The sequence below is a fragment of the Mustelus asterias genome, chromosome 21 (assembly GCF_964213995.1).
Source record: "Mustelus asterias chromosome 21, sMusAst1.hap1.1, whole genome shotgun sequence".
NCBI classification, from domain to species: Eukaryota; Metazoa; Chordata; class Chondrichthyes; order Carcharhiniformes; family Triakidae; genus Mustelus; species Mustelus asterias.
Window position 1 is genome coordinate 6,301,917 of NC_135821.1, and position 15,016 is coordinate 6,316,932.

General features: G+C 49.6%; 1 protein-coding gene across 1 annotated transcript in view; it reads right to left on the reverse strand.

Annotated features, from left to right (window-relative positions):
• The window catches only part of LOC144509504 (arf-GAP with dual PH domain-containing protein 1-like), a 43,854-nt gene that overhangs the window by 14,788 nt on the left and 14,050 nt on the right, over positions 1-15,016 (reverse strand). Inside the window, exon 2 of the mRNA XM_078238410.1 lies at positions 5,183-5,313. Coding sequence (XP_078094536.1) covers positions 5,183-5,313 — 131 coding nt within the window. The remainder of the gene's footprint in view (positions 1-5,182; positions 5,314-15,016) is intronic.

The following is a 15,016-nucleotide window of genomic DNA, read 5'->3' on the forward strand; positions in this document are numbered from 1 at the left end:
CGGAGTCTGCACGTTCTCCCCGTGTCTGCGTGAGTTTCCTCCGGGTGCTCCGGTTTCCTCCCACAGTCCGAAAGACGTGCTGGTTAGGGTGTATTGGCCGTGCTAAATTCTCCCTCAGTGTACCCGAACAGGTGCTGGAGTGTGGCCACTAGGGGATTTTCACAGTAACTTCATTGCAGTGTTAATGTAGGCCTACTTGTGACACTAATAAATAAACTTTACTTTAACTGAGAGAGAGTTACAGAGAGAGAGAGTCATGATGTGGAGATGTTGGCGTTGGACTGGGGTGGGCACAGTAAGAAGTCTCACAGCACCAGGTTAAAGTCCAACAGATTTATTTAGTAGCACAAGCTTTCGGAGCGCTGCTCCTTCATCAGGTGAGTCACTGATGAAGGAGCAGCGCTCCGAAAGCTCGTGCTACCAAATAAACCTGTTGGACTTTAACCTGGTGTTGTGAGAAAGAGTTACAAAGAGAGAGAGGGTTACTGAGAAAGAGAGTTAGGGCGGCACTGGCACAGTGGTGAGCACTGCTGTCTCACAGCGCCAGGGACCCTGGTTTGATTCCGGCTTGGGGTCACTGTCTGTGTGGAGTCTGCACGTTCTCCCCGTGTCTGCGTGGGCTTCCTCCGGGTGCTCCGGTTTCCTCCCACACTCCAAAGATTGGCAGGTTAGTTTTATTGGCCATGGTAGATTGCCCCTTAGTGTCAGGGGGATTAGCAGGGTAATACTTGTGGTTATGGCCTGTGTGGGATTGTTGTCAGTGCAGACTCAATGGGCCAAATGGCCTCCTTCTGCACTGTAGGGATTCTATGATTCTATGTTACAGAGAGAGAGTCTCTGAGTGATAGAGTGCATGAGAGAGAGAGTGTTACTGAGAGAGAGAGAGAGAGTTATACAGAGAGAGAGTTACTGGGTGATAGAGTGCGTGGGAGAGAGAGTGTTACAGAGAGAGAGAAAGTTACAGAGTGTGGTAAACCACTGTTAGCTTATTACCTGTATATGTGACATGCCTGGACACATCCCTGCCGGCCCTACCCGAGACTCCTCCCCCCCTGGTCCAGGTATAAAGGCGACTGCTCCCCACCCCCCTGCCTCAGTCTGGACCAGTTCATCGGCATGGGTGTGCTCCAAGTCTTTTGCTAATAAAAGCCTATTTGTTCTTGCATACAAACTAGTCTTTGCTCGAGTGATGGTGCATCACAGAGAGAGAGAGTTACTGAGTGATAGAGTGTGAGAGACACAGTTCCAGAGAGTTACGGAGTGGGAGTGACTTACAGAGACAGAGTTACTGGGAGAGATAGAGAGAGAGTTACAGAGACAGAGTTACTGGGAGAGAGAGTTACAGAGTTTGAGAGAGAGTATTAGAGAGGGTTACTGAGTCAGAATTACTGGGAGGGAGAGAGAGAGAGGGGGAGTTACAGAGAGAGAGAGAGTCTTAATGAGAGGAGTTACTTGGAGAGGGATAATTACAGAGACAGCAATACTAGTAGGGAGAGAAAGAGAAAGAGGGGAAGAGATTTCACAGAATCACAGAATACTACAGCGCAGAAGAGGCCTTTCGGCCCACCGAGTCCTTCCTATAATGTGGCGACCAGAACCGCACGCAGTGCTCCAGCTGTGGCCTCACCAAAGTTCGATACAACTCCATCACAACCCCTCTGCTTTTGTAACCTGTACCCCGATTGATAAAGGCGAGTGTGCCGTATGTCTTTCTCATCACCCTATTAACCTGCCTTTCCGCCTTCAGGGATCTACAAAGACATTGGCCGGCATTTTATGGCCCCGCTCGCCTCGATTCTGGAAAATCTCGCCCGAGGCCAATGGGCCAGTGCACGGACCCCGCCCCCTCCCCCTCCTCTGCCCCGGCCCACTACAATTCCCGTGGCGGGTGCGATGGGAAAATTCACCCCATTGTTACTGGGAGAGAGAGAGACAGATAAATAGTTACAGAACAAGTGGCAACCGAAGGCGTTTCAAAAGATGCTGGGGTTGAGTTGCCAGCCAGATATAGCTGTGGTTTGTGAAGCATGCGTGTGATATATGTGCTAGCCTGACAGTGTGGCTTCAACACACAGCCGTTACAGGCAAACCTTCCGCTCACTGTTATCGGAGCTCAGGCTTAACCTGACCTGGTTCACGGACACAACCCCCCCCCCCAGTTGGGTGAGCTCTGTGCTGCTGTGCGGAATGCTGGATTTGTGTCTGGGTAGGAACGTCTGCAGAGCTGTGAACCCGATGAACAACTAAAGAAGGAACTTGAACTTCCACACTGCCCTGTTACAAACTCAGGATGTCCTGAAGGGCTTTCCAGCCAATGAAGCACTTTTAAAAAAAGACGTGGTCACTGTTGTAATGTAGGATATAGAAACATAGAAACTAGAAGCAGGAGGAGGCCATTCGGCCCCTCGAGCCTGCTCCACCATTCATTTGGATCATGGCTGATCATCCAATTCAATATCCTGATCCCCCCCCTTCCCCCCCATATCCCTCGATCCCTTTAGCCCCAAGAGCTATATCTAATTTCTTCTTGAAATCACACAACGTTTTGGCCTCAACTACTTTCTGTGGGAGTGAATTCCACACATTCACCACCCTCCGGTTAAGAAATTTCTCCTCACCTCAGTCCTAAAAGGTTTACCCCTTATCCTCAAACTATGACCCCTAGTTCTGGACTCCCGCCACCGTCGGGAACATTCTTTCTGAATCTACCCTGTCTAACCCTGTTAGAACTTTATAAGTTTCTATGAGATCCCCTCTCACTCTTCTAAACTCCAGTGAATATAAGAACAAAGAACAAAGAAAATTACAGCACAAGAACAGGCCCTTCGGCCCTCCAAGCCTGCACCGACCATGCTGCCCGATTTAACTCAAACCCCCTACCCGTTCGAGGAACCATATCCCTCCATTCCCATCCTATTCATGTATTTGTCCAGACGCCCCTTAAAACTCACTATCGTATCTGCTTCCACTACCTCCCCCCGGCAGCGAGTTCCAGGCACCCACTACTCTCTGTGTAAAAAACTTGCCTCGTACATCTCCTTTAAACCTTGCCCCTCACACCTTAAACCTATGCCCCCTAGTAATTGACTCTTCCATCCAGGGAAAAAGCTTCTGACTATAATCCTAACCGACTTAGTCTCTCCTCATATGACAGACCTGCCATCCCAGGAATCAGCCTGGTAATCCTTCGTTGTACTCCCTCTATAGCAAGGACATCCTTCCTCAGATAAGGACACCAAAACTGCGCACAATACTCCAAGTGTGGCCTCACCAACGCCCCGTACAATTGCAGCAAAACATCTCTATCCCTGCACTCAAATCCTCTCGCTATGAAGACCAATGCAGTAGCCAAGGTATACACAGCAAGATCCCACAAAGCAGCAATGAGATAATAAACAGATAACCTGTTTTCTGTGATCTTGTCTGAAAGATAAATATCGGCGGAGGACACATCTACCCTGCCCTGAGATAGAAGCCATGGGATCCAACCCATCTGAAATATGGCACCTTTGACAGTGCGGCACTCCCTCAGCACTGGGATTCTGTGCCAGACTTGAACTCACAGCCCTCACACACACACACATAAGAGTGCCATCCACTGAGACACACCGATGGCCTAGTGGTATTATCGCTAGACTATTAATCCAGAAACTCAGCTAATGTGCTGGGGACCCGGGTTCGAATCCCGCCACAGATGGTGACATTTGAATTCGATTTTTAAAAAATCTGGAACTAAGAATCTACTGATGACCGTAAAACCATTGCCGATTGTCGGCAAAAACCCACCTGGTTCGCTAATGCCCTTTAGGGAAGGAAATCTGCCATCCTTACCCGGTCTGGCCTACATGTGACTCTAGAGCCACAGCAATGTGGTTGACTCTCAACTGCCCTCGGGCAACTAGGGATGGGCAATAAATGCTGGCCCAGCCAGTGACGCCCATGTCCCATGAATGAATAAATAAAAACTGACAGTATACATTTAAAATCTTGCAGATTGCCAGAGGAAGGAAAGTAAAGGAATTCCATAGTTTTGAGTTGCTGGGAGAAAGAGAGAGATTAGTCATTGTACAGACAGCATTGATTTGAAAATACTGAACACATAGGGAGGGTGGGAAGAGAGGGCAATTTCTCACTGAGGAGACCACGGTGAATAAAAGAGAGAGGGTCAAGAATAGTTATGGAATACTCTCCACTTGCCTGGATGGGTGCAGCTCCAACAACACTCAAGAAGCTCGACACCATCCAGGACAAAGCAGCCCCATTTGATTGGCACCACATCCACAAACATCCACTCCCTCCACCACCGACACTCACCTGATGGAGGAGCGGCGCTCCGAAAGCTTGTGCTACCATGTTAACTTGGTGTTGTGAGACTTCTCACTGAACACATACAGTAGCAGCCGCATGCACCATCTACAAGATGCACTGCAACAACTTGCCAAGGCTCCTTAGACAGCACTGTACAAACGCATTTCCATTGGGTAGCACAGTGGTTAGCGCTGCTGCCTCACCGCGCCAGGGACCCGGGTTCGATTCCTGGCTTGGGTCACTGTCTGTGTGGAGTCGGCACGTTCTCCCCGTGTCTGCGTGGGTTTCCTCCGGGTGCTCCGGGTTCTTCCCACACTCTGAAAGACATGCTGGTTAGGTGCATTGGTCGTGCTAAATTCTCCCTCAGCATACCCGAACAGGCGAGTAGGGGATTTTCACAGTAACTTCATTGCAGTGTTAATGTAAGCCTACTTGTGACTAATAATAAATAAACTTTTAAAAACATCTAGAAGGACAAGGGCAGCAGACACATGGGAACACACCTACAAGTTACCCTCCAACCACACACCATCCTGACTTGGAAATATATTGGCCGTTCCTTCACTGTCGCTGGGTCAAAATCCGGAAACTCCTTCCCTAACAGCGCTGTGGGTGTGCCTACACCACACGGGATGGCAGTGCTTCAAGATGGCGATGGCTCACCACAACCATCTCAAGGGGCAATTAAGGACAAGCAACAAATGTGGATCTAGCCAGCGATGCCCACATCCCGTGATAGAATAAAAAATGGGATGTGGGACCAGGATTGGATATCAGACCATGCGATTGACCTGGGGTGGGATTTTCCGGTGTTGGAGCGAGTGTGGCCAGCAATCCCTGCCCGGTGAGTTTTCTCTTCACTTTGTGATCTTACCTGAATTTGGAAATCCTCCCATGGATCCAGCAGCAGAGATTTGATTTTGCTTACATCTGGGATGTTCCGATGGATCCCGGAGCATTTTAGGCAAATAAAGATTCCGAGGGTGGTTGACGCCCACTCAGGCTCTGAGAGAAAGAATCCAAAATTAGCACACAGCGGAAAGTTAACGAGTCGACAAGTGCGTTGGATCCAGGGGCCTATCTCCAATGCCCCAAACATCTATTCAAGCAAATCTCCAAGACGGGTGGTAAGCGCCAGTCGCTATTTTGACTATCTGTAGGGAGGGGAAGACTGAGAATCATAGAATCCCTACAGTTCAGAAGGAAGCCATTCAGCCCATCAAGTCCACACTGACCACATCCACCCAAGCCTTATCCCCGTAACCTCACATATTTACCCTGCTAATCCCCCTGACACCAGGGTCAATTTTTTTAACACAGCCAATCAACCTAACCCGCATGTCTTTCGGACTGTGGGAGGAAACCGGAGCACCCGGAGGAAACCCACACAGACACGGGAGTGGGAGTGTTTGATGGGGACAGTGTAGAGGGAGCTTTACTCTATATCTAACCCCGTGCTGTGCCTGTCCTGGGAGTGTTTGATGGGGACAGTGTAGAGGGAGCTTTACTCTGTATCTAACCCTGTGCTGTACCTGTCCTGGGAGTGTTTGATGGGGACAGTGTAGAGGGAGCTTTACTCTGTATCTAACCCCATGCTGTACCTGTCCTGGGAGTGTTTGATGGGGACAGTGTAGGGGGAGCTTTACTCTGTATCTAACCCCATGCTGTAGCTGTCCTGGGAGTGTTTGATGGGGACAGTGTAGAGTGAGCTTTACTCTATATCTAACCCCGTGCTGTGCCTGTCCTGGGAGTATTCGATGGGGACAGTGTAGAGGGAGCTTTACTCTGTATCTAACCCTGTGCTGTACCTGTCCTGGGAGTGTTTGATGGGGGACAGTGTAGAGGGAGCTTTACTCTGTATCTAACCCCATGCTGTACCTGTCCTGGGAGTGTTTGATGGGGACAGTGTAGAGGGAGCTTTACTCTGTATCTAACCCCATGCTGTAGCTGTCCTGGGAGTGTTTGATGGGGACAGTGTAGAGTGAGCTTTACTCTATATCTAACCCCGTGCTGTGCCTGTCCTGGGAGTGTTTGATGGGGACAGTGTAGAGGGAGCTTTACTCTGTATCTAACCCTGTGCTGTATCTGTCCTGAGAGTGTTTGATGGGGACAGTGTAGAGGGAGCTTTACTCTCTATCTAACCCTGTGCTGTACCTGTCCTGAGAGTGTTTGATGGGGGTCAGTGTAGAGGGAGCTTTACTCTGTATCTAACCCCGTGCTGTACCTGTCCTGAGAGTGTTTGATGGGGGACAGTGTAGAGGGAGCTTTACTCTATATCTAACCCCGTGCTGTGCCTGTCCTGGGAGTGTTAATGGGGACAGTGTAGAGGGAGCTTTACTCTGTATCTAACCTCGTGCTGTAGCTGTTATGTGAGTGTTCACTCACATATATGAGCAGCGTAATGCATTGCTTTTTAAAAAAACTAGCACAACTCACAGCATGCCCAAACCATATTGGGAATACAGAATAAATCACTATAACAACAGTGGAGTGGGGTGTGGTGAACTCTGAGGGATATCTGAGCGATAGAGAGATGACTCTTCATGGATGATTGGAGATGAACAGTTGTGAGTGTAGGTACGTGTGCCCCACCTCACCTCACCTGATCGCCATAGGCACAGCCTTGGCATGTCTTGGCAAGAGAAGGATCCTGAACTCAACAAGCCCAAATGTGTCTCGCAGCAGGAATGAGAAGAATGACTGACACCCTCACCAGGTAACTGCTCCCTGGCTCAGCCGAGAATATCTCCCTTGTCCCATAACCTGAGTGAGGTGCCTGGAAGCACAGAACCCCCTATCTGTGGAATTCACTACGTCCGAAAGCAGTTGACACCAAATTGTGGTCAAGTTCAAATGAGAGAGATTCCAATGTTATAATTGAGCATTTACAAGGTTAGACAGAGTAGATTCGGAAAGAATGTTCCCGATGGTGGGGGAATCCAGAACTAGGGGTCATAGTTTGAGGATAAGGGGGAAACCTTTTAGGACTGAGGTGTGGACAAGATCACAGAAAACAGGTAATCTGTTTATTATCTCATTGCTGCTTTATGGGATCCTGCTGTGCATACCTTGGCTACTGCATTGGCCTTCATAGCGAGAGGATTTGAGTATAGGGATAGGGATGTTTTGCTGCAATTGTACAGGGCGTTGGTGAGGCCACACCTGGAGTATTGTGTGCAGTTTTGGTGTCCTTATCTGAGGAAGGATGTCCTTGCTATAGAGGGAGCGCAGCGAAGGTTTACCAGGCTGATTCCTGGGATGGCAGGTCTGTCATTTGAGGAGAGATTATATTCACTGGAGTTTAGAAGAGTGAGAGGGAATCTCAGAGGAATTTATAAAAATCTAACAGGGTTAGACAGGGTAGATTCAGAAAGAATGTTCCCAATGATGGGGGTCCTAGTTTGAGGATAAGGGGTAAACCTTTTAGGACTGAGGTGAGGAGAAATTTCTTCACCCAGAGGGTGGTGAATGTGTGGAATTCACTCCCACAGAAAGTAGTTGAGGCCAAAACGTTGTCTGATTTTAAAAGAAATTAGATATTGCTCTTGGGGCTAAAGGGATCGAGGGATATGGGGGGAAGGGGGGAATCAGGATATTGAATTCGATGATCAGCCATGATCAAAATGAATGGCGGAGCAGGCTCGGTGGGCAGCACGGTGGCACAGTGGTTAGCACTGCTGCCTCACAGTGCCAGGGACCTGGGTTCAATTCCGGCCTCGGGCGACTGTGCGGAGTCTGCACATTCTCCCCGTGTCTGCGTGGGTTTCCTCCGGGTGTTCCCACAGTCCAAAGATTTGCCGGTTTGGTGGATTAGCCATGGTAAAATTGTCCCTTAGTGTTAGGGGGACTAGCTAGGGTAAATACATGGGGATAGAATCTGGCTGGGATTGCGGCCGGTGCAGCCTCGATGGGCCAAATGGCCTCCTTCTGCACTGTAGGATTCTATGACTCAATGGGCTGAATGGCCTACTCATGCTTCTATTTTCTATGTTCCTAACCTTAAATTATAGGGCTGGACAAGTTTCCACCTTGACAGCAGTAAGCACACTCACTCCAGTAACCAGGAATGCCGGAGATGTGTTACCGGGGAAACTCTATTCCTCTTTGTAAGGCCGTTAAATAGTGACATGAGGAACACACTCCTTCATTCAAAGGACAGCAAAACCCAGAGTCTCCTCCCTCCCCAAACCAGCTTTTGAATTCAGGGGTCAGTTGAAAATGTCAGACACTAGATTACTGAAGAGTATGGAAACAGGAGATGGTGGGTTTACGGTGCAGATTGGCTGAATGTCGGAACAGGTTCGAGGGGGTTGGATAGCTTCCTCCTTTTCCCCCAATCATTGAATCCTACAGTGCAGAAGGAGGCCATTCGGTCCATCGAGTCTGCACCGACCACAATCCCACCTAGGCCCTATCCCCGTAACCCCATACATTTACCCTAGCTAGTCCCCCTAACACTGAGGGCAATTTAGCATGGCCAATCCACCCAACCCGCACATCTTTGGAGTGTGGATGGAAACCGGAGCACCCGGAAGAAACCCAAGCAGAGACGGGGGAGAACGTGCAGACTCCACACAGACAGTGACCCAAGCTGGGAATAGAACCCGGGTCCCTGGCGCTGTGAGGCAGCAGTGCTAACCACTGTGCCCACCGTGCTTCCTGTAACATCCCAGGAATGTTGGAACAGGTTGGAGGGGGCTGGTTAGCTTCCTCCTTTCCCCACACTCGCAGTCAGACTTTGCTCTTTCTGTTATACTAGTTGTCTCTCCCGCTGTCTCTGTGTTGGCAGAGACCCAGCCTCTGTTGCCTGCTACCTAGTAACTCTACATGTCTCAACTCAGTCAGGGTGGGGCCCGATTCTCCCAGGCACTTATCAGATTTGGCATTTTGACAACAGTTGCACACTAATTTCACCTCGCCCAGAGTTTTTATTATCTTACCTTAAGTTCTTTTTCGAAGTTTTTTTATTTATTAGTGTCACAAGTCGGCTTACATTAACACTGCAATGAAGTTACTGTGAAATTCCCCTAGTCGCCACACTCCGACGCCTGTTCGGGTAACACTGAGGGAGAATTTAAGCACCTAACCAGCATGTCTTTTGGACTGTGGGTGGAAACCGGAGCACCCGGAGGAAACCCACGCAGACACGGGGAGAATGTGCAGACTCCACACAGACAGTGACCCAAGCCGGGAATCGAACCCGGGTCCCTGGCGCTGTGAGGCAGCAGTGCTAACCCACTGTGCCACCCTGCCGTCAATGACAAAGGGTGGATTGGATGGCAATCAGGAGGCAGATTTAAATTACTCCCTGGTTCTCCATCTAGGAGTTCTGAATTGTCCTAGTGAAGAATTATTCTTGACCCAGGATACTGATGTCCTGCTCTCATTCGAAGTACTGGCTGTGGGATATTATTCACATCCACCCAGGAGGGCAGACCTTTAGGTTCAACATTTGATCTGAAGGACGGCACCTCTGACAGTGCAGCACTCTCTCAGCGTTGGCACCGGGAGTGTCGGCCTGCGTAATGTGCTCAGGCCTCTGGAGCTTGGGGAGAGAGCCACACACTGAGCTCTCTGACACCAGTGGAGTGAGAGGAATTGCGATCAGGGAGAGGCGTGGGGGAGCCAATGCTAGAATGCGTGCACCAGCTCCTAGGATGGTGCAGTGTGCACCTGAACCCTACACGCCCCACCCACCCCAACTCTGTCCCATCTCCCCGTCCCCACAACACTCCGCAATACTGGCATCCCCAACTTTAGTCGCTCCATCCTTAGCAGCCACGCCTTCACCTCTGAAAATCCCTCTCTGCATCTCTCCCCATCTCTCACCTTCCTTACCAACACCTCTTAAAATCTACCTCTTGGGCCATCTCACCCTGAGATCTCCTTTTGCGGCTTAGAATCACAGAATCATAGAATCCCTACAGTAGAGAAGGAGGCCATTCAGCCCATCGAGTCTATATCAACCCCAATCTCACCCAGGCCCTATTCCTGTAACCCCACGTATTTACCCTGCCGATCCCTCTGACACTAGGGGCAATTTAGCATGGCCAGTCCACCTAACCTACACATCTTTGGACGCTAAGGGGCAATTTAGCATGGCCAATTCCCCTAACCTGCACATCTTTGGACACTAAGGGGCAATTTAGCATGGCCAATCCACCTAACCTACACATCTTTGGACACTAAGGGGCAATTTAGCATGGCCAATCCACCTAACCTACACATCTTTGGACACTAAGGGGCAATTTAGCATGGCCAGTCCACCTAACCTACACATCTTTGGACGCTAAGGGGCAATTTAGCATGGCCAATCCACCTAACCTGCACATCTTTGGACACTAAGGGGCAATTTAGCATGGCCAATCCACCTAACCTACACATCTTTGGACGCTAAGGGGCAATTTAGCATGGCCAATCCACCTAACCTGCACATCTTTGGACACTAAGGGGCAATTTAGCATGGCCAATCCACCTAACCTACACATCTTTGGACGCTAAGGGGCAATTGAGCATGGCCAGTCCACCTAACCTACACATCTTTGGACGCTAAGGGGCAATTGAGCATGGCCAGTCCACCTAACCTACACATCTTTGGACGCTAAGGGGCAATTTAGCATGGCCAATCCACCTAACCTGCACATCTTTGGACACTAAGGGGCAATTTAGCATGGCCAATCCCCCTAACCCGCACATCAAAAAAGTAAAAGTCAAGTAAAGTTGATTTATTAGTGTCACAAGTAGGTTTACATTAACACTGCAATGAAGTTACTATGAAAATCCCCTAGTCGCCTGTTCGGGTACACTGACGGAGAATTTAGCACGGCCAATGCATCTAACCAGCACATCTTTGGACTGTGGGAGGAAACCAGAGCACCCGGAGGAAACCTATGCAGACACGAGGAGAATGTGCAAACTCCGCACAGACAGTGACCCAAGCTGGGAATCGAACCTGGGTCCCTGGCGCTGTGAGGCAGCAGTGCTAACCCACTGTGCCACCGTGCTGCTTGTTGTCAAATTTTGTCCCACAATCCTCTTGTGAAATGTGGTAAAGGCATTATATAAATACAAGTTGTTGTTATATGGATTGGAAATTGAAGATAGCACTTTGACAGCCGCTCTACGTTGAAGTTTGCCACAGAAAGGCTGCACAGTGGCACAGTGGCTAGCGCTGCTGCCTCACAGCGCCAGGGACCCGGGTTTGATTCCCAGCTTGGGTCACTGTCTGCGTGGAGTCTGCATGGGTTTCCTCCGGGTGCTCCGGTTTCCACCCACAGTCCGAAAGATGTGCTGGTTAGGGTGCATTGATGTGGAGCTGCCGGCGTTGGACTGGGGTGAACACAGTAAGAGTTTTAACAACACCAGGTTAAAGTCCAACAGGTTTATTTGGTAGCAAATAAACCCGTTGGACTTTAACCTGGTGTTGTTAAAACTCTTACTAGGGTGCATTGGCCATGCTAAATTCTCCCTCAGTGTGTACCCGAACAGGCACCGGAGTGTGGCAACTAGGGGGTTTTCACAGTAACTTCATTGCAGTGTTAATGTAAGCCTACTTGTGACACTAATAAATAAACTTTAAATTTAAAATGAAAGATGTGGCTGTGAAAATGGAGGGCAAACCTAACCCCCCTCCTGAAATGGTGGTTAATATTTGATGTCAAAGGGAGATGAGGGGTCTCTCTGCACCATTTAATATAGAAGTCCAAAGGTGGCTCATTGGTGTGCTGAGATATTGTCTGACAGTGTTCGCTTGGCGAGAAACTTAGTGCCCAAATTTAAACATTTAATCTTGAACATTCAGTGACTCAGTGTTAGTGTTTCGTGGTTTGGACAGTGTAGTCAGGCAAACGGTAAAACGTCACTTGCCAGAGGTTGTCTGCAGTTATTTTGAACACTGTTCTCTAGCACGATGAGTGCTGTGTCCTAAAAAAGAACTTGTGTTCAAATAAAGAGCATTTTATGTTTCCTAGATGTCTCGAAGATCTAGTATCATAGAATAAAGTCCCGACAGTGCAGAAAGAGGCCATTCGGTCCATCGAGTCTGCACCAACACCAATCCCACCCAGGCCCTATCCCACTTATTTACCCTGCTAATCCTCCTGACACCAAGGGGCAATTTATGCATGGCCAACCCACCTAACCTAAAGTAAAGTTTATTTATTAGTCACAAGTAAGGCTTACATTAACACTGCAATGAAGTTACTGTGAAATTCCCAGAGTCGCCACACTCCGGCGCCTGTTCGGGTCAATTTATCTAACCAGCACGTCTTTCAGACTGTGGGAGGAAACCGGAGCATCCGGAGGAAACCCAGGCAGACACAGGGAGAACGTGCAAACTCCTCAGAGACAGTGACCCAAGCTGGGAATCGAACCAGGCTCCCTGGCGCTGAGAGGCAGCAGTGCTAACCACTGTGCCACCATCTTTGGACACTAAGGGACAACTTAGCATGGCCAATCCACCTAACCATCACGTCTTTGGACACTAACGGGCAATTTAACATGGCCAATCCCCCTAACCTGCACATCTTTCGACACTAAAGGGCAATTTAGCATGCAATCCACCTAACCTGCACATCTTTGGACACTAAGGGACAACTTAGCATGGCCAATCCACCTAACCTTCACATCTTTGGACACTAAGGGGCAATTTAGCATGGCCAATCCACCTAACCTACACATCTTTGGACACTAAGGGGTGATTTAGCATGGCCAATCTACCTAACCGGCACATCTTTGGACTGTGGGAGAAAACTGGAAGAAACCCACTCAGACATGGGGAGAACGTGCAGACTCCACACAGGCAGTCATCTGAGGCCGGAATTGAACCTGGGTCCCTCGCGCTGTGAGGCAGCAGTGCTAACCACCATGCCACCGTGCTGCCCACTATGGAGACAAGTTGACTTCAGGATTGGGACTTCAGATTAATGCTGGTCCATCACAATTTTGTCCAAAGTTGACAAATGATCTTGGCGCAACCTATGTTGGGTGCCTCTAGACATTCCAGAATCACCCACTCTGGAAGTTTCCACTAACTTGCCTGTTTCCTGGGTCCTTCAACGAGACTCTTAAAATTGAACTTCTTTCTTTAAAGCGTAATGATGCTAAACTGATACACCTGAAGAACTTCTAAAGCGGTAAAGTGTACACACAAGGAGAGCGGCTCCTTTCCTGAAAATTGCCACTTTAAGGCAAGCCCCTTTAAGTGAAGCTCGGTTTCCCAGAGTTAGATTCCCGAGGACAATCTTTGCCTGGGAAAGATCAATGTATGAATTGAAACGCTGTACCACACGGTCTGAAATTGTGTAGCGCCAATGGCTGCCCTGGCTATAGGTCTCATCCTGATACAGACCTCCTTAACACACCAAGGCCACTCCCCCTCCTTCCCTCCCCAGGTGGGTTCCAAGGTGGGGTGGGAGTAACATTGCGCTGGAGGGGATTCCCTCTGGGATCCCACCAGCCCTCACCCTGACACAGTTTCACGGTGGACAGGATCTCAGACGGAAAGACCACCCGTGTCCCTATTGAGGCCCTTAAGTGGGCACTGAGGGGCCTTCCCCCCCCCAACCCCCGCCCCCTCCACCCCCCCCCCCCCCCCCTCCCCCCTCCGCCGCCTCAGTTTTGTCAGCTGGCAGGGTGTCAAATGGAAAAAGTGAAACTCCTCGATCGGGGGCTGGAAGGATGGTTGACTCATTCAGATTGGTATGGGCTCCTGCTCTGCCCAAGACCGCAAGAAACTATGAAGGGTCGTGAACGAAGCCCAGTCCATCACACAAACCAACCTCCCATCCATTGACTCTGTCGACACTTCCCGCTGCCTCGGCAAAGCAGCCAGCATAATCAAGGACCCCACGCACCCCGGACATTCTCTCTTCCACCTTCTTCCGTCGGGAAAAAAGTACAAAAGTCTGAGGTCACGTACCAACTGTCTCAAGAACAGCTTCTTCCCTGCTGCTGTCAGACTTTTAAATGGACTTACCTTCATAGAAATCATAGAAACCCTACAGTGCAGAAGGAGGCCATTTGGCCCATCGAGTCTGCACCGACCACAATCCCACCCAGGCCCTACCCCCACATATTTACCTGCTAATCCCTCTAACCTAGGCATCTCAGGACTCTAAGGGGCAATTTTTAACCTGGCCAATCAACCTAACCCGCACATCTTTGGACTGTGGGAGGAAACCGGAGCACCCGGAGAAAACCCACGCAGACACGAGGAGAATGTGCAAACTCCACACAGACAGTGACCCGAGGCGGGAATCGGACCCTGGAGCTGTGAAGCAGCAGTGCTAACCACTGTGTTACCGTGCCGCCCTTGCATTAAGTTGATCTTTCTCTACACCCTAGCTATGACTGTAACACTACATTCTGCACCCTCTCCTTTCCTTCTCTATGAATGGTATGCTTTGACTGTTTTGTGTGCGAGAAACAATACTTTTCACTATATGTTAATACATGTGACAATAATAAATCAAATCAAATCAAATCAAATCATTCTGAAGGCCTGTTCAGATTTGGGAAACTCTCCTCTCAGGGACCTGGAAGCTCCGGCCTAACCCCCCTCCCCAACTGAAACTGAGATCAATCCCCCTCCTGATCCCCACCCCAGGGTATCCCCTATCCTCTCGCGCACCCCCCCAACCCCTCACCTCTTGGACCTCCACCTTACTGAGCTGAAGTGTGGTCCCTGGACTGACGTTCAGAGGCGACA